We start from the raw sequence: 20,362 nt of genomic DNA on the forward strand, positions 1-20,362 counted from the left end.
CAGCCATAAAAAACAGAGTTTTTATTTATTATTCAGCTGTAATTTTTATTTTAAACCAAAAACTGCATTTTTATAACTAAATAAATAATAATATTTCTGTTGTTTTTTTTCATTTCCAGCGACTATAAAAACTCAAACGAGTAAAAATTTACGAAATACAAATAAATTTAAGCTTCATATTTTTCTGTTTGTTTTTATACTTTATTTAATGTATGTAGAATTTTTTTATAAAATAAAATGCAAAAACAAATAAATATTTATATTTAAAGCAACCAAGTGATAAGGAAAAATAAATATGATGGAGAAAAATAAATAAACGCTATTCAGGGAAGGGATTCAAAGGGGTGTTTAAGCAAAGAAAATGCATTATGGAGATGAAAGCGCCATAAACAAGTGACGCAATTCCCATAGAATTTATATCGCGTTTTTTTGTTTTTTTTTTTTGTTGAGGTTTATTTTTGAGCTTCTTTATCTAAACTAAAATAAAGTTTTGTTAGTTTTTTTTCCTGTATTTATTTGGATATTTCATGATGATTTACAATGTTAAATAAATAATAACAAATTGTTGTATATATTTACAAAACTTAGATATAAACAAATAACAATTAGGTGGAGTAGAAGTGAACTATTCAAAACTATTTTGGCAAATATGTATAACTAAATAAGAAGCAAGTGGCGAAAAAAAACTTCCCCTCTTGAAATTGATACTTTCGAGGTTTAATCCAGATAATAGGTCGGACGAAAGACCATTTTGTAGCCTAATTCATGTGTTTATCCTTTTGTGCACTCTATTGTGAGCAAATACGGCAGCCATCTTGCGGAAAACATTCTCATACCCAAGAGATCATTTAAAATTGAAACCACTGAGCCATGTGAGATGCCTATGCATTCCACAATCTCTCTCTCTCTTTCATTCTCCAATCGGCCAACACCATATCGTTATTTTTTCAATTGTTTCGGGTGTAGAGACCTCAACTAGGCGTCCACAAGGTTCGGCATCTTTCGTACTTGTACGGCCAAGCCATACTTTCTTTCATTTATCTAAATTAACCCTTTAATGTACCTGGAGTCAAAATGATCTAAAATTTGTGCAATATTCTTGAAGGGACGGGTTTTAAAGTGGCATTATTCTGAATCTAATTTAGATATTGACTTAAAATTCTTTTTGTAAGACCAAAAATTAACTTAGCTAAACAAAACCAATTAGTTCAGAATAAATTGTGGATCAAATTGTTTCTAATATTTGCAATCCTATTAAAATTTTTATACAAATTTGGATTTAGAAACTCAATAAATATGTAATGCCTAATAAAATCTTTATTTATTAACAAAACTCAATGAAATTTTCAAAATTTGTCAAAAGGTCAAAGGGAATCCCACAATTCCTAAAAATTTAAGCGAAAATTCCAAAAATTTTATTTTTTTTAAATTTTGCCTATAGGGTCCACATTTCCTTTAGGACTGGGAAAATACTTTGGGAATAAATAGAGAACACATCAAGGTTTTCAAATCTCCTTTCCATTTTTTAATCCCAGCTTTGTGATTTCAGAACATGTGGCCCAAAGTTGAAATTTTGATAAAAATTGGTAAAATTCCAAAGGACATAGGGGCGACATATTCAATAAATAGGACATGTTTATTATACCAAAATGATACCTTATAGAAAAAAATTAATATAAAGAAACTTATTTTTTAATTAAAAAAAGAGTTAAGTCACCTTTTCGTCCAAAAAATAGCAAAAATCTACTACTTTTTTGAATTTTTAAATTGAAAATCGTTTAATTTTGGATCCATAATTGATATTGCTCTGAAATCTTTTGTACCAACAAATAAAGAAAAAATTCGTTGGACACGAATGATATACGTCTGAAACTATAAATTTAATGGAGAAAAACTGTGTTTTCAGTTTTTCATTTCGTGATCCTGTGTCCTGTTTTAAGGACTTCAAAGTTTCAAAGAAGTACATTTTTCAAAAAATATTTAAAAATACTCCTGCTATTTCAACAATGACAAATTGTATGTCAAAAGAACAAGAAGAGTTGTAAAATAGTTTGTATTATCTTTATTTTATACTGCAAGTATCAAAAATGTCCTTTAAAATGTTTATCCTTTAATATCCTTTATGATTGCCAATAAATTCCTTTTAAAAAAATAGTGCGTTAAAGACCCAAATATTCTATACTAAATGTCAAAATTTCATGCTTTATATATATAAAGGTCAAATTAAAATATAAAAAAAAAATTATAAGTATACAAAAAGATTTATTAAGAAAAATGCATTTTTATAAACTACACCACCATAGTGGGTGTACCCCACTATGGTGGTGTTGCAAACAACAACCCATTAGGGCTGTTGTTTGCAACATACAAAAATATTGTCCCAACACCACCTTAAAGTATACCAATCTCCTCAGGATCGCTTTCTGAGTCGACTAAGCGATGTCCGTCCGTCTGTCTGTCCGTCCATCCATGTAAACCTTGTAATCAAACTACAGGTCGCAGTTTTAAAGATAATTCGTCAAAATTTAGCACAAACCTTTATATTGCCCCAAGGACAAAGGCTATTGAATTTGGTTAGAATCAGCGCATTATTTATCCTAGCCCCCATACAATTGTCCTATTTGAAAATAGTTAAGCTCTCATAAATATCTTAATTATAAACACATTCAAACTAAATTCAGCACAATTAAGTTTTATGTAAGCCGAACTCTCACGACCAAATTTCGTGACGATCGGTCAACAATATTCCATAGCATCCATATAAGCAACATTCTCGAAAATGTCATTAATATACATAAATCTCTGAAATATGTCAGTATCCAAACAAAATTCAACACAAATATGTTCAATATATTCGCAATTCATCCCACCAAATTTTGTGACGATTGGTCCATAATTAGTCATAGCTCCCATATAAGGCCCACTACCGAAAATGTGTGTATTGAAATAAGATTCAACACAAATAAGTTTCATATCAAAAGAAAACTCTTTATAATCATATATCCGGTCGGACTTGCCCGACTAAACCATTTTACTTGTTTATTAAAAAGACTTCTTCGTTGCTTTTCACAACGGATTTTGTTAGATTTTTTTCGAATGAAATATTAAAATAAAATATAAAAAATCAAATAATTTAAATTTAAAATATTTTTTAACACTTAAGTAGTTAAGATAGAAGGATGAAATTTTGGCATGTGGTATTCAATAATTGGATCTTTAACTAACTATTTTTTTTAAAAAAAAATTATTGGAAATCTAAAAGGATATTCAAGGATAAAAATTTGAAAGGACATTTTTGACATCTTTTGATTCTTACAGGATAAAATAAGAATAATACGAAATATTTTACAACTCTTCTTGATCATTTGACACCAAATTTTAAATAGTAGGATGATCAGAAGTATTTTAAAACATTTTTTTAAAAATTGTTCACCTCTGAAAATTTGAAGTCCTTTTAAAAGGAAACAGGATCACGAAATGAAAAACTGAAAACGCAGTTTTTCTCCATTTAATTTATTGTTTCAGACGTATATCATCCGGTTCGAGTCTAATATTGAGTGTCGTACGGTGTTATTGGTAATTTAGTTGTCTAACTAACAAAAAAATTCAAGGCCATTCGGTCCAAAAGTACGACCTACATATATTTTTAACAAGTAAGAGAGCTAATTCGGCTGTGCCGAATTTTATATACCCTTCACCAAAATATACTTTAAAATAAAAATTTTAAATATTTTTAGGTAAACAAAATTTAATTTTTTTTCCAGTTGTTTTTTCGAAATTTTTTTTAATTTTTTTTAAAATTTTTTTTTTAAATTTTAAATTTTTTTTGACCCATTGTAGGTCCAACTTACTATGGTCTTATATACGTCGTTGCACAGGTCTTTGAAATATCTATCATTAGATGTCCATATTGTCTATATTAATGATATAGTAATCCAGATATGGGTCAAAAATAGGTCAAAAATCGAGGTTGTCCTGGTTTTTTCCTTATATCTCAGCCATTTGTGGACCGATTTTCTAGCAACCGAGCCGGAAGAATTTCGGAGATATTGATGTATCATTCGTGTATGTAAGTTATTTGTGGGCTTCAGAAAGTTGATTTCAACACACAGACGGACAGACGGACATGGCTATATCGACTCCGCTATCTATAACGATTCAGAACATATATACTTTGTGGGGTCGCAAATGAAAAATGTAGAAATTACAAACGGAATGACAAACTTATATATAACCTTGCCACTCATGGTGAAGGGTATAAAAATGGCAAGTGTTTAAAAATTGTACATGAGCCCCCATAGCGCCCATTTCAGTAACTTAAACTCGAATACTTCTTGTCTACGCCATGTAAAAAACTTAGATTTTGTCCCACTGTGGGATACAATAATTTTTGGATTTTACAATGAAAACGTTTTTTATTTAATCAAAATTATGGCTTTAAAAGAACCATTAACCTTAATAATATGTAGCCTACGTCAAGTGATCACGTTTTGGTAAAAACGCCGACATTATCTTATCTTGTCGAAAAGCATGTATCATTTGAAACATTGAGACATTTTTGAAGTCATATAATTAATGTTATAATAAAAAAAAGTATTCAGGTTTATGGTTTGTTTTTTACCAAAACTTTATCTACTGAAGTCAATGTTAATGTACTTTTATAGCCAACCTGTCATTCCTCGTTCGTGAGAATAAAAACAGCCCTCAATTGCCGCTTATATATTAATGAGATTGCTAGGCAGTTTAACATAAGTATAATTTGGAACCCAGGATTTGCTTACTTAGTTACAGTTTCCACAGTTGATTTGCAAAAATATAGTCCTCAAAAAATCAACCTTAAGCCAAGACACAATAACCAACTAAGCGAAGACACAATACAGTGCTGCATTAAAAATTTTCAACATGAATTGTAGCAAATCAAGCACATTGAAGTGAAAACTTAGGTTTATATTAGTTTCTATATCACAATGTACAATGTTCTTACATTGCACATTTTTAAAAGACTAATTGACAGTTTCCGAAATTAACAAAACATGTAATAAATTTTCAAAATGACAGCTAAACACATAGAAAAAAAAAACAATGACATTCAAAAATTTCTTAATACTCTTAAAAGCAGATGAAAAGAAAAACTAAATATTTACCATACACATATACATATATACACAAATATGTATCTATGTAAATATTCTAATCTAAATGACTTCAAATTAGAAGCATCATGTGTATGTATCTTGTATGTATGTATATCTCATATGTATTCATTTTTAACTAATGAATATAAATTCAGAGTCACTGTCAAATTCACTGGACACTCTGGACACACTATGTACAAGTAGTTGATGGTGATGAATGCTGCTGCTACTTCTAATGCTGCTGCAGCTAGCTGCTGAGCTTGATGAGACAATATTAAACAGAATATTTTAGTCACAGTAGTGGGTAGATTAAAAGAAAACTCATACTCATGCTACGCTAAAAAAATACACTTGAAGAAATAAAGTTTTATTTTTAATCATACATGATATAAAATAATAATATTAATCGTAAACATTAATTGCTTAGATCGATGATCATCTGGACACCCCGACATTATTAATAGAATTAGCGATCTTATATTGTTGAAGCGGCGTAATTAATTGTTTCCTTAATTTTTAGAGTGATAAACACAAATGTCCAACATTAAATATCTGCGATTGGAACTGATGTTAGGAATTTAAAAATCCAGAGTGGATCGAAATCTTCAGCCGCTTCATTTGGGCTAAACATATGTTTTTCCAGGGGAAAGGGACAGAACGATCATCTAGGTTGACATGTCAGAGACAATAGATTGGTTAATGGGTTGGGCTTAAAACGAATGGAGACATTACGGAACAGGAACACAAGTATAAAAGACGAACATTTTGGACAGTAATCATTAAGTTGTGGAGTTCAGTCACTGAGTGAGAGTTACTCAGAGTAACATGTGTAAATGTTCCTGATCTCATTAGACTATTTCGAATTATTGTTTGTTAATTTAAGTAGCATGTAAATAAGTTTTTGAATGAAGCAGCCAAGATGAAATAATTAAGCCAGAAAGAGAAGTAGAGTTCTACAATGGGAAGTTAAGAAAAGGTAGTCTATTCAATACAGTATTGTATCTTTGCTTAATTATTAATAGTGTCTTGGCTATATATCCAAAAGCGACAGGCATCATTTAACAGTTAGGCATGGAAATTCGAATATCATTCAGTACGCAGAGGAACAACACTTGATTTCGTAAGATAAACTAATTTTAAAGGTAAAGAAAACACAATATTCGATTGTTGTCAAAAATCATATACAAGATGCACGATTGTCTGTGTAATCACTGCAGAATTATTCAGACAACTATTTTGGCAATTAAGGAAGTTCCGTACCGGATCGAGTTACGTCTACAGAATGGTTCACCCGACAGTCAAACCACTTAGAGTACTTATTTCAAAACCAGCATTGAATGTCTTCCATATCTTAACGAGATTGCAAAAGTCAGCACACTAACAAATTGGACACTATATCTCTATATTCTGAAATAGAAAGAGGACTTAAAATACACAATCGTGTGATACTGCAGGGTTCTTAATTTATCCATTATTCACAGGTAATGCTTCTGATAATTAACTACCATAACTAGCGTGAATGTCTGCCCCGATAACATGATAGTAAAAACGCAGCTTTGGTATTAGATTCCTAGTTAGTATGAACAAAATCAACCCTTGCATGCTTCTCATTTCTGAACGTGAAATGAGTGACATATGTACATTACAATGTCAGGGAGTTAGACTGAGCACCTTATAGCTTCCATTTAAAATCATGAGATATACTGCTGCTCTATTGCAAATTCAGACACTAAAGAGTGTACGAATATGTGAAGGGCCCTGAAGTGATTGCAGAAAAGCCAAGTATCAGTTGTCGCATTAGAGCATATTCTGTCTGGTTCAGGTTATTCTTCACTTTATGAGCAAGTACGAGGTTGGGTCAATAGGTTTTTGGATAAAAAAATGTTGTATACCTTCAAAAAAATAAGATTTGTCGAGGTCATCAAGATATGTATTTTTTGTGAGATGATTTCATCGTTGGAGTCGAGACTTTCATAAGGTTTGGAAACAAGAAATATTTACTCGGGGCTAAATCTGGAGAATAGTGCGGAAGATGGAGAATTTCGCAGCGATCTTGCGGAAAGCTTTCCTATACCCATGTGATCATTTAAAATTTAAACCACTGAGTCATGTGAGATGCCTATGGCTTCCACAATCTCTTGCACTTTCAATATCTAATCGGCCAACGCTATATCGTGATTTTTTCAATTATATCGGTTGTAGAGACCTAAAATGGGCATCCAGAAAGTTCGGCATTTTCTGTTTTTGTAAGGCCACAATGAAATTCAGTAAACCACTTTTTTGAAATTGAAATTGATGATGCAGAGTACCCATAGTATTTATCAACCTTAGCCTTGGTTTGAGTGATGGTTTTTTAGCGCAAAACATAATGCTTAATGAGCCAATTTCTCCTCAAGTCACGAGGTATTCTGCTATCAATGGCTGTTAAACACAAACTAAATATCGCAGCTTGTTCAAATTTTGACAGAAGTCAACTGACTGACGCATGTTGACAGGAGCAGTATTGCCTTTTCAGTGAAGAGCAGAGAAATTCAAAAAGTCGCGGACTTATTGACACACCTTTGTATAAACCTATGATAAAACAACATCAAAATCAATGTTAGAGCCAAATATATTGATATTATTTTGGATGAAGATGACAACAGTCGCTCTTTACTTCTGCAAGAGAATCGTTGCAATATTTTGGATTTGGAGCCAAAAGAACTGCTCATATTTTTAGGTCAAGAACGAATCAAGCCAATTTAGGATACTCTGTTCCAAAGTGAAGCGTATTCCAGAGAGAGGTTTCTGCATCGATCGAGACAAATAGTAGTTGGGCGGGCCAAGGTATGGACTATATTTAAGCTGAGGCAAAACTTCTTTCTAAATATTTTCAACAGGTATTGCAACATGTGGCCGTTTTTCGGGAATTACTGGCTACAAACGAATCAATAGCATTCATTACAGGTTCCCTATGATGGTCTGGCCAGATTTCAGCAGCTCATAATAGATAGGACCCTTTTGCTCCCACCAAATACAGAGAATTAGCTTACCGCCATAGAAATTTGACTCTGATGTCGATTGGGCTGGTTGGCTGGGCTTCACATACGACATCTTACGCTTCGGGTTATCGTAATGGATCCATTTTTCATCGCAAGTAATGATTCGCAAGAATTATTTTCTTTTATAGCGTTAAAGCAGCATTTCAGACATACAAACTCGTCTTTAAAGATCTCTCGGCATCAATTCTTATGCTACCTAATTTCCCTGCTTTTGGATGAATCCTGCTGCTCGCAAACGTTTTGAAATTGCTTCTTTAGTAGGTTCCAATGATTTTGCAAGTTCTTGTTAAGTTTGTCAACAATCTTCATGGATTAATGCCTACAATTCTTGGTCTTCAACTCATTCACCATTAGCTTCAGTGAGCAATCGAATGCTTCATCGGCACTTTTTTCAAATTAAAGAAGTAAAGCAAAACTTCCAGCATTTGACGCTCTGTTGGTACAAAATTCGAAATTTTCGAGGCAAAAAAAAATTTAAAAAATTTACCTAAATTTCTTGCAGTGTATTTAGTTTGTTATTGAGCTTACAATTACTATGTATATGTATATACAAAATACACTAATTTTCCTATAATATATAAAGTACTTTGTTTTGATTTAAAAAGATTGCAAAAATCACAAGATAAAAACGCCATACACACAGTAGATCCATTATAAAGATGCGATGAATTAGATTTGTTTCACTTTTTCAATGTTAGATGTAGTAATGCGATTTAAACGCAAATTTTCGGGGATAGAATGCCAAACGGAAGAAACAAATAAATAACTTATTAAGAATTTAATGATAAAAGTTATAAATTGTTATGAAATTGTATTAGCGATTTGAATTTAACGGTAGAAGCTTCTACTTATCATTAATATTGATAACACTCAGTTATTAGCATTGTTTATAAGTATGTCAACACTAAATGTTTAAACTGCTAATATTAACATTAAAAGCTCTAGAATTCGAATACTCTAGTTTTGTCCGTTAAGATCATTGGGGGAGCTACTCGAAGGCAGATGGCACTGCGTATAAATAGTGGCTGCGGTTGCAGTCGTTAGTTAGTTTATCATAACATCAACTGTCTTGTGCATTAACAGTGTATTTTTAGAAAGTTAAAGGGTAAAAACTTACCTAGACACAAACATAACAATGTGTTTGAGTTGGCATAGCGATACATAAGAACTTGATTGAGTCGTCCCACCATAAGAGGGAATAAAATATTTAAGGATGGCATATTTGTAGATCCTATTACGAGTATCTTGTGAGGTTAATATTTCGATCTGCAGCAATATCAAATTTTAACTTTGCAGCTGTAAAGTTAGTTAGCTTCTCTCCCCAAAAACAATCAGTTTCAAAAACAAAAATCATGGGAATGTCCCATTTAAATTGCATTAACTGACAATCATAAACAATTTTTCTTCACACATACGAAGGAAATATTTAATACATTAAACGCATACGTATGTACTTACAATAATAAACCTCTAGTAAAATTATAGTATTAAATTAAAGCTACAACTATATCACTAAACCAGAATGACCGTCATTTGTCTTAAATTGTTGTGTCTTGTTTTAAAACAAATAAAATACAATCAATCTACAATGTAGCAGCACAACTACAGCAGAATATCTAACTACCTAACTATCTATCTATCTTCTACTCTCCTCTATCTAAATAAATGTGTTTTTGACTCATGGCTTTGTCTCTGATGATGATAACTACTGTTGGAGGGTAAATTTCAACCTAGTTACATATATTTATTGTACTACAACAACAACAATTACAACAACAATAATAACAACAACTAAAAGGAAATGACATTAAAAGAAATAAACTTTTATACTCTACCGACATCATTCTTGACGGTCAATGGCAATTAAAAAAAAAACACACAAAATAATAGTAGAATAAGAAGACAAAAAAAATAGTTTTTGTTTATTTATTTTTCTTAGACACAATAATTAATTTAGTTTTTAGTTTTACTTGCTTTAAGAGCTGATGAAGCTGCATAATTAGTTAACTTAACTGCTGGTAATTATCAAACGAAAGTTGAGTCATTTTAATGTTATGGAATTAATTATGATTTTTACATTTCAACATAATTTGTGATTTACTGTACTACTACCACTCAGCAGTTAAGCAATATCTGATCACTTGATTGACTCCTCTACTTCATTTCACACGTATGTGCTCTTAGTAGTGCAGAGAGAGTCAATTGGTTACTTTATACATCCCAAGTAATCTAGCGTGAAGACAATTGTCACTTAAGTGCCTCTAAGTAATCTAGAGTGTAGTCACTATAAACGTTTATTTTGTACTGCACTTTAGAAAGTAGTTATTCCACCCACCAGAAATAATCTATTGGAGAGTTTTACGAGGAAGGTTTGTATACAAGCAATCGGTTTATTAGCACCCGTAAATGGCGGATCACCGCATTTTTGGGTTCTTTTTATATGTGTTTCTCCAAAACCTGTGCTGTAAATGTTGCTATTATGGTCAACAACTAATTTCTTTCTATATGGAACACTATATAAAACTATCCTGGTCTAAATAGGCTAGAAAATGCTGACATGCCAGTAAAACAGGATTTTAACTCAATTTATGAGGAAGTGTAAAACCCATCGTATTGAATCAATCTCACCTCCAGAGTCAAATATATTGGTATCATTGAAAAGAGTTGAGGTCTGGGACTAAGGATCGTTCTTGGGTCTTTCGTTCGATTTTTCTGCATTCGTTTGGTTGGCTGATCTGCAGAAAATTATCTAATGCTACAAAATTTATAAAGCACTTTATTCACAATCGTTCATATAATACAACTAGATTATGGCCGAAATGGAGTTTCAAATTATTGTACTTCACAATGGAGTGGAAAAATCAGAGATCATTAGAAATATGTTTTTCTAAAAAGCTTACAATATATCGTGGATCATATATAGCCAGGCGCGGATCCAAGTCAAACATTTGGGGGGGAGTGGAAAATAAAATTTATTTTACATTTTTCTTTTTTTAAATTAAAACTTTTCGGTTTTTCCTTTTTTCACCCCCCTGGATCCTCACCTATATCTAGCCTATAGTGACGAATGAACGTCTCTATACGAAGCCGACTCCTTCTCGTTTGGCGTAATGATATTTCTGGTAAAAGGAGGGAGATTAACTTTTGCACAGATAACATAAAGTTGCACGATCATGTAGCTTATGCGGTATTCTCCAGAGATCCCAATATAATTATAACAAGAAAGATCCTAGATTCACATCTTCCATAAATTTTCATTATTAACTGCAGTCCATCTCAACCTGAGAAAATTGTTTGTCCAGAAGGGACCAAAAAAGTCAATGTAAGAGATACAAGATTAGATGCAAATGTTAATGAATTTCAACATAGTATATGAAATTCAAGTCTTCGTAAACAGAATAGGATACCGTAACATAGCCGCATCTCTCGCCACTGCATCTCCAGAGACCTCTCAACCATGTGACTGGATTGTTAAAAGCAATTAAAGGCAATTTGCTGTCACTTAAATTCCTGAAACTTCAGCCTAAATAATAATGCATTAATCATCATCCCTTCTATGGCTAATGGAACCAAGGATTTATACAATATAACCGGAAAACTTATACAGACGAATTTTACAGCGCACAGTGGTATGAGAATAAAAAAAGAGGGAAATAAATCTGTAACTTCTAAACCATTACGCCGATTTGAATTAAATTTCACTTTCGCAAATAGGAAGTGTAGTCGAGTTCAAGTTTAGAATTTAGCGGGACCAGGGGTTCCCAAAGTAGGACACCTCGGGTATGTTCAATTTTTAAAATGATCCTATTTCTTCGTTTGTGTTCCGATTTAAAAAAAATTACACATACAGAATCTCCTCGTCGAGCACTACAGATCAATTGTTAATCCTATAAAAGAAAAATGGATAAAATCGGAGAATATTTGGAACCGCGGTCACCAAAAAACTAGTGTAGGGTGGGTAAAAATGTTGAAAAATAAATTTTCAAATTCGAATATCTTCTAAGCTATAAGAGATAATTGATAGCTACGACGAGGTTTTATGTAGTGCTCGACGAGATTCTGTATGTGTAATTTTTTTTAAATCGGAACACAAACGAAGAAATAGGATCATTTTAAAAATTGATCATACCCGAGGTGTCCTACTTTGGGAACCCCTGGTCCCGCTCCTGGTGGGGTCATGAGGTCCAAATTCTAAACTTAAACTCAACTACACTTCCTCTTTGCGCATGTGAAATTTTATTCAAATCGGCGTAAGGGTTTAGAAGTTACAGATTTATTTCCCTCTTTTTTTATTCTCATACCACTGTGCAGCGTCTAATACAAGAACTGATAAAACAGAAAGGAACAACACTACATTAATGTACTCTCAATCCTGATTTCCGCAGCGAACAATCTGGTTTACGAGCCCAAAAATGCAGCTTAGATTCTATAGTTGAGTGGAGACCTCTTTTACTATCTGGAATGCCCTCTAATTTAAAGGCTTCAGGCTGATGATTGAAGGCTGAATAATTTTATAAATTATTATGAAACAACCAAATTATGATCAACCCATGAGGGAAAAAGTTTGCAGAGAAGGCTATTGGAACCCAATTACGCTCATGATAACAGACTATTTCCTTACTACTACAACTACATGCCAGCAAATATCATATCAGCAAACAAATCTGGTATGAAGATCAACACTGCCAAGATCAAGAATCTCATTAACTGTACGATCATTTAGCCTTTTAAATCCAATCTTACATTCTCCTCACATTTCAAGAGAAACAAAATTAAAATGTTCAACTCTTGCTTTAAATCCGTACTTTCGTTTAGATGCAAACGAATGGAATCCCCCAGATAGCCGAAGAGCTGGAACGAGATTAAAGCTCTAACATTGGACAGATTGAATTCAACAAATATATTATATCCCGATGCTTTTTATATATACATACAGGATGATCCAAATGCAAGTATATTTTTAAAAATTAAATAAAATGGCTTTATTAGAAATAAGCAATATTCCCATTATTTATTTAATACGATTTTTTTCATGTGTCCGCTGTAGCTGGCTGTCAGTATAATTTTCCAAAACTTTGTTAACAGTTTCTGGTTTTATCTCACAAATAGCTCGAACAATATTAGCCTTATGGTTACAATCACTTCTGAGTTAATTGCATAGCATCGGTCTTTAAAGGCACCCCACAAGAAAAAGTCTAAAGGAGTCAAATATCAGTTCCGAGACATCACCAAGACGGCTGATAACACGATTACCAAACTTAGTGCACTAGAGATCGATTGTTTGATGAAACCAAAGATTATCCAAGTTCATATCTTCCATTTTAACCCATAAAAAGTGCGCAATCGTGATGGTGTAGCGCTTGCCGAGTAAAGGTACTCATTTCGATCCGTGCAGTTTCATACCTCCGCTTAAAGTTAGTAATAAAACATGTTTATATTTAAGGAGCTAATCAAGTGACTAGTTCTGTGTGAGTTTCCTTTCCTTTATGTTACACTTAATGTTCTTAGTAAATGAGATTTTTCTATTGCTTTCATAGAGAACGCTCTACTGAAAAATTGCTAGCATTCCCATCGTAAAAATGGAGTTGTTCTATTCATTGTTTGGGCATGAGATTACAATATGATGTTCGCTGGTCTAAACACATTTTTCAAGTGTCGAAAGAAACATTCAAGTGTCTCGGTTCACTCCATCTTTTCTCCTCACCATGAAATACAACTCCCATGTATGGTGCTTCATGTTTGGAGATTCTCGACCGCAGTAGGGTATCCAACTCTCATTGATTCGGTAGAGCACCGACGCAATGTGTGCTGTTTTTCATGTTATATATGTACTACAATGGAATATGTCCCGATGAAATTAGGGAACTTGTTCCTGATGCCCACAGATTTCATCAAGAACTCATCCCTTTGTGGTCGTTTGGCTAGTGGGCCGCACAACACCCTACTGGAAAAAATCGTTCTTTAGCCGCACTGTCCCATTGTGAAACAAACTTCCCGCTAAAGTATTTCCTGTAATTTTCAATGTAGGAATGTTCAAGTCGAATGTCCACAACCACTACTCCCTCTTTCCTCTCTCCCATAACTTATTTTCCTAGTTCGAGCACAATGCTTTGCATGAATAGGGGACATCCCAAAATGTAGGAATGTTTTCTAGTAAAAACTAATAATTTTTCATAAACTTTCATCTCTTTAACCTGAATTCGAAGTGGTTTAATTTGACAATATTTCATTTGAAACCCTTCTCAGTAAAAACCTTAATTCAAATTAATAGGATCCTTTATCTTATCCTTTAAACTTGACCATTTTTGTATACCCTTCACCATGAGTTGCAAGGATTGTTATAGATAGCGGAATTGATATAGCCATATCCGTCTGTATGTTGAAATCAACTTTCCGTAGGCCCCAAATAAACTAACATTCATGAGTCATACATCAATATATCGGGAATTCACCCGGCTCGTTTGCTATTTTAAATCGAGACAATCGGCTCACAAATGGCTGAGATATAAGGAAAAAACCAGGACAACCTTGATTTTTGACCTATTTTTTATCTACATATATCTGGATTACTAAGTCAATAATATAAACAATATGAATATCCAATAATAGATATTTCAAAGACCTTTGCAATGGCGTATATAAGTCGGACCTACAATGGGTCAAAATCGGGAAAAAGATTTTTTATCCCGAATTTTTTTTTCAACAAATTTTTTTTTTTAATTTTAAATTTTACAAATTTTTTAAAATTATTTTCGCTAATAAATTAAATAAGATTTAAATTTAGTTTACCTAAAAATATTTAAAATTTGTATTTTAAAGTATAGATTCGGCACAGCCGAATATAGCTGGCTCTCTAATTTGTTTTAATTTCAAAAGAAAATTTTTGAAATTTAAATTAGGATTTATGAAATACAATTGTATAAATTGTAAATGTAGCGGAAAAGATATCAGCTATGTTTGTTTAATTCCCATTTGTCTTAAATAACTTGGTTTTTGATCCTTGATTACTTTTTGACTGGTTATAAAAAAAAATGTTAAAACTAAATAAAACTTACCTCCATACATCACGAACAGTGTAATTTTCAGCATAATCAAATTCGGATTTATGCCGCGACGTATACAAAATTCATCGAATTTTGTAGTCGTAGTTGGAGCTGGCGGCACATAAACCGTTTCCGTAGCAACTTCTTCGCCACCCATTTTGAAGGACTATTGTTTTTTTACAATCAATAAATCTCAAAATATTTAATATATTCTTTTAATATTTATTAAAAAATTTTAAATTGTTATAATGTTAGTTTTTTTATATAGAGAGATCTTTAAAAAAGCTTTTTTTCATGGGTTTGATTTGATTTGATTTTTTTCTTCGTTAAACTTTATTTATTTAGTACAAAAATCACACATACACTCTCAACGATATTGTGTTGTGGGGCCTGACATAAATGAAAATTAATTGTAATTTAATTTGAATTTGACGTTTGGATACAATAAACGATGCGATGTTTAACAATGGATCACACTCACTACATACAGAACGCACGAGCAGGCGGCGGAGATGACGTTAAAGTTTAGACACTTTCGAGTAAAGTAAGATTTTAAGATTTATTTTTTTTTTCTTTCTTTCTTTAGATTTCTTAAATCACACTTGAAATTAAATGTCTGTTATTTTATTTTTTCGGATTTAATTCAATTTGATTTAAATGATAATTTCATCATACAATATTTTTTTCATTTTTCTTTTCGGTTTTTTTTATTTATTTATTTTTTTAGAGATCTCTGAGCTTAACTTAGTTTTAGATTTTTTTTTACATCACTTTTGATTAAGAAAAAAAGAAATTATGGTGTTTATGGGGTTTTTTTTCTTGTTATTAGTTTTCTTTTGAATTATTAGTAGTATTTGAAGTTCGTTTCTGTGGCTGACACAATAGTTTAATTAATACAGCAGATTTCTTTACAATTCCCCAGGAATATGCTGGTATTGAAACAATTTCTTTTGTTAATAAAGTATTGTTGAAATTACAGCAAATATATACAAAATTATGGAATTTTTTTTTAAAGGAAATTTTTCTTAAATTTGATTTATTTGAAAATCCATTTTTCTATTAAAAGTTTTTTATTAAAATTCCCATTTCCTGTGATTTTTGTAAGATTTTAATTAAAATTTTGCTTTAAATTGATTTTTCACAAAGTTCTTTTTTCCATTATTTATTTAATTGATTTAATTTTATTTAATTTTTAACGTTTTGTTTCCGCCGATTTAGAGTCGTTTTTAAATCCCAGTATTGCTCGCTCCGTAGTCTGAACAAAGACTAAATTTAGTTGATCATTTATCCTAAAGTTTTGAATAAGAAATGAAAAAAATATATAAAAAAAAAATGAAATAATAATCATATTTTCATCTTGTCAGTGATCTTAATCTGTGTGTAAATGCCGTTATACTCTCACACACTCTCAGCTACTCAAACAATTGCATATATGTATGTACGAGTACTTTAAGTAACAATAACAACAATAACAATAATAAATAATAAAAAAAAGAAAACATATTTATTTATTATCTATGTATTTAGTACACCTTCAACACCACTACTCTCTTACTCACTCACACTTATCTACTCACTCCCACTCACCCACAAACTAAGTACGAATATTTATTACAGTGTCTCATTACTTTTGTACTCTACTATTTGTAGTATTGTTGTTGTTGTTTTGATCATTATAACTGTTCTATTCCTAGCAGTAACTACTGTTATTGGAATCTTAGTAAATCTACTGTCATCTTAGTTGTTCTGTTGTTCTGTTTTCCTCTTCTCTTCTTAGATAAAGATAAAAAACAAGTCGATTATTTGTCATACGTCAGGTAGTTTGCTTTTCATTTTCTTTATATTTTATACGATTATCTATCACGAGCTTTTTCTGTGTTCAAAATATATTTTCTCAGTGATATTGTGTAGACTCTATAAATTTAATTTGTGTTTGCAAATTAACAGTGAAATAATAATGATTTAAAAGTTTTGTTGTTGTTGTGGTGTAACTAACATTGGCCTGTCAGTCAAACGAAAATATTCTCAGGGTTTCCAATATCATATAAGAAATCTAGAGTAGTGATCTTTCATATAAAAAATAAATTTTTGGTTGAAAATAAAAGTGATCACAGATGATCGTCCTTTTTCCATTTGGACCAGTATTTACCGAATTATAGCCATTTTTAGGTTTAACTTGATTTTCATATAAAATATCGATTTTTGGTTGGAAATAAAAGTGATCACGGATGATGAGTTTTAGGTTTAACTTGATTTTCATATCGATTTTTGTTTGGAAATAAAAGTGATCACGGATGATGGTCCTTTTTCCATTTGGACCAGTATTTACCGAATTATAGCCACTTTTAACTTGATTTTTTAAAAAAATCGATTATTGGTTGGAAATAAAAGTGATCACGGATGATGGTCCTTTTTCCATTTGGACCAGTATTTACCGAATTATAGCCATTCTTAGGTTTAACTTGATTTTCATAAAAAAAAAAATTTTTGGTTGGAAATAAAAGTGATCACAGATGATGGTCCTTTTTCCATTTGGACCAGTATTTACCGAGTTATAGCCATTTTTAGGTTTAACTTGATTTTCATATAAAAAATCGATTTTTGGTTGGAAATAAAAGTGATCACAGATGATGGTCCTTTTTCCGTTTGGACCAGTATTTACCGACTTATAGCCAATTTTATGTTTTACTTGATTTTCATATAAAAAATCCATTTTTGGGTGAAAATGCAAGTGATCACAGATGATCGTCTTTTTTCCATTTGGACCACTATTAACCGACTTATAGCCAATTTTATTTTTTACTTGATTTTCATATAAAAAATCCATTTTTGGGTGAAAATGCAAGTGATCACAGATGATCGTTCTTTTTCCGTTTGGACCAGTATTTACCGACTTATAGCCAATTTTATGTTTTACTTGATTTTCATATAAAAAATCCATTTTTGGGTGAAAATGCAAGTGATCACAGATGATCGTTCTTTTTCCATTTGGACCACTATTTACCGACTTATAGCCAATTTTGTGTTTAATTTGATTTTCATATAAAAAATCGATTTTTGGATGAAAATATAAGTGATCACAGATGATCGTCCTTTTTACATTTGGACCACTATTTAATTTGATTTTCATATAAAAAATCCATTTTTGGATGAAAATGCAAGTGATCACATATGATCGTCCTTTTTCCATTTGGACCACTATTTACCGACTTATAGCCAATTTTATGTTTTACTTGATTTTCATATAAAAAATCGATTTTTGGTTAAAAATGCATGTGATCACAGATGATCGTCCTTTTTCCATTTGGACCACTATTTACCGACTTATAGCCAATTTTATGTTTTACTTAATTTTCATATAAAAAAACGATTTTTGGTTGAAAATATAAGTGATCACAGATGATCGTCCTTTTTCCATTTGGACCACTATTTACCGACTTATAGCCAATTTTAAGTTTTACTTGATTTACATATAAAAAATCGATTTTTGGGTGAAAATGCAAGTGATCACAGATGATCGTTCTTTTTCCATTTGGACCACTATTTACCGACTTATTGCCAATTTTATGTTTTACTTGATTTTCATATAAAAAATCGATTTTTGGGTGAAAATGCAAGTGATCACAGATGATCGTCCTTTTTCCATTTGGACCACTATTTACCGACTTATAGCCAATTTTATGTTTTACTTGATTTTCATATAAAAAATCGATTTTTCGTTTATATGAAATTTGATTTTCATATAAAAAAAAGATTTTTGGATGAAAATATAAGTGATCACAGATGATCGTCCTTTTTCCATTTGGACCACTATTTACCGACTTATAGCCAATTTTATGTTTTACTTGATTTTCATATAAACAATCGATTTTTGGGTGAAAATGCAAGTGATCACAGATGATCGTCCTTTTTCCATTTGGACCACTATTTACCGACTTATAGCCAATTTTATGTTTTACTTGATTTTCGTATAAAAAATCGATTTTTGGGTGAAAATGCAAGTGATCACAGATGATCGTTCTTTTTCCATTTGGACCACTATTTACCGACTTATAACCAATTTTGTGTTTTACTTGATTTTCATATAAAAAATCGAGTTTTGGGTGAAAATACAAGTGATCACAGATGATCGGCCTTTTTCCATTTGGATCACTATTTACCGACTTATAGCCAATTTTGTGTTTAATTTGATTTACATATAAAAAATCGATTTTTGGATGCAAATATAAGTGATCACAGATGATCGTCCTTTTTCCATTTGGACCACTATTTACCGACTTATAGCCAATTATGTGTTTAATTTGATTTTCATATAAAAAATCCATTTTTGGGGTAAAAATGCAAGTGATCACAGATGATCGTCTTTTTTCCATTTGGACCACTATTTACCGACTTATAGCCAATTTTATGTTTTACTTGATTTACATATAAAAAATCGATTTTTGGATGCAAATATAAGTGATCACAGATGATCGTCCTTTTTCCATTTGGACCACTATTTACCGACTTATAGCCAATTTTGTGTTTAATTTGATTTTCATATAAAAAATAGATTTTTGGATGAAAATATAAGTGTTCACAGATGATCGTCCTTTTTCCATTTGGACCACTATTTACCGACTTATAGCCAATTTTGTGTTTAATTTGATTTTCATATAAAAAATAGATTTTTGGATGAAAATATAAGTGTTCACAGATGATCGTCCTTTTTCCATTTGGACCACTATTTACCGACTTATAGCCAATTTTGTGTTTTACTTGATTTTCATATAAAAAATCGATTTTTGGGTGAAAATGCAAGTGATCACAGACGATCGTCCTTTTTCCATTTGGACCACTATTTACCGACTTATAGCCACTTTTATGTTTTACTTGATTTTCATATAAAAAATCGATTTTTCGTTGAAAATATAAGTGATCACAGATGATCGTCCTTTTTCCATTTGGACCACTATTTACCGACTTATAGCCAATTATGTGATTAATTTGATTTTCATATAAAAAATCCATTTTTGGGTGAAAATGCAAGTGATCACAGATGATCGTCTTTTTTCCATTTGGACCAGTATTTGCAGACTTATAGCCAATTTTATGTTTTACTTGATTTTCATATAAAAAATCGATTTTTGGGTGAAAATGCAAG

General features: G+C 31.5%; 1 protein-coding gene across 2 annotated transcripts in view; it reads right to left on the reverse strand.

The window, feature by feature from the left end:
* Positions 1-16,485, reverse strand: part of LOC135951205 (uncharacterized) — a 155,844-nt gene extending 139,359 nt beyond the window's left edge. Inside the window, exon 1 of one of the 2 annotated variants that reach the window (XM_065500810.1) lies at positions 15,232-16,485. In XM_065500810.1, coding sequence (XP_065356882.1) covers positions 15,232-15,376 — 145 coding nt within the window. In that variant the 5' untranslated portion in view covers positions 15,377-16,485. The remainder of the gene's footprint in view (positions 1-15,231) is intronic. The other variant, XM_065500811.1, reaches the window with a different exon arrangement.
* Between the last annotated feature and the right edge of the window lie 3,877 nt (positions 16,486-20,362).

Source organism: Calliphora vicina, chromosome 2, assembly GCF_958450345.1.
Source record: "Calliphora vicina chromosome 2, idCalVici1.1, whole genome shotgun sequence".
In the NCBI taxonomy this organism is placed as follows: domain Eukaryota; kingdom Metazoa; phylum Arthropoda; class Insecta; order Diptera; family Calliphoridae; genus Calliphora; species Calliphora vicina.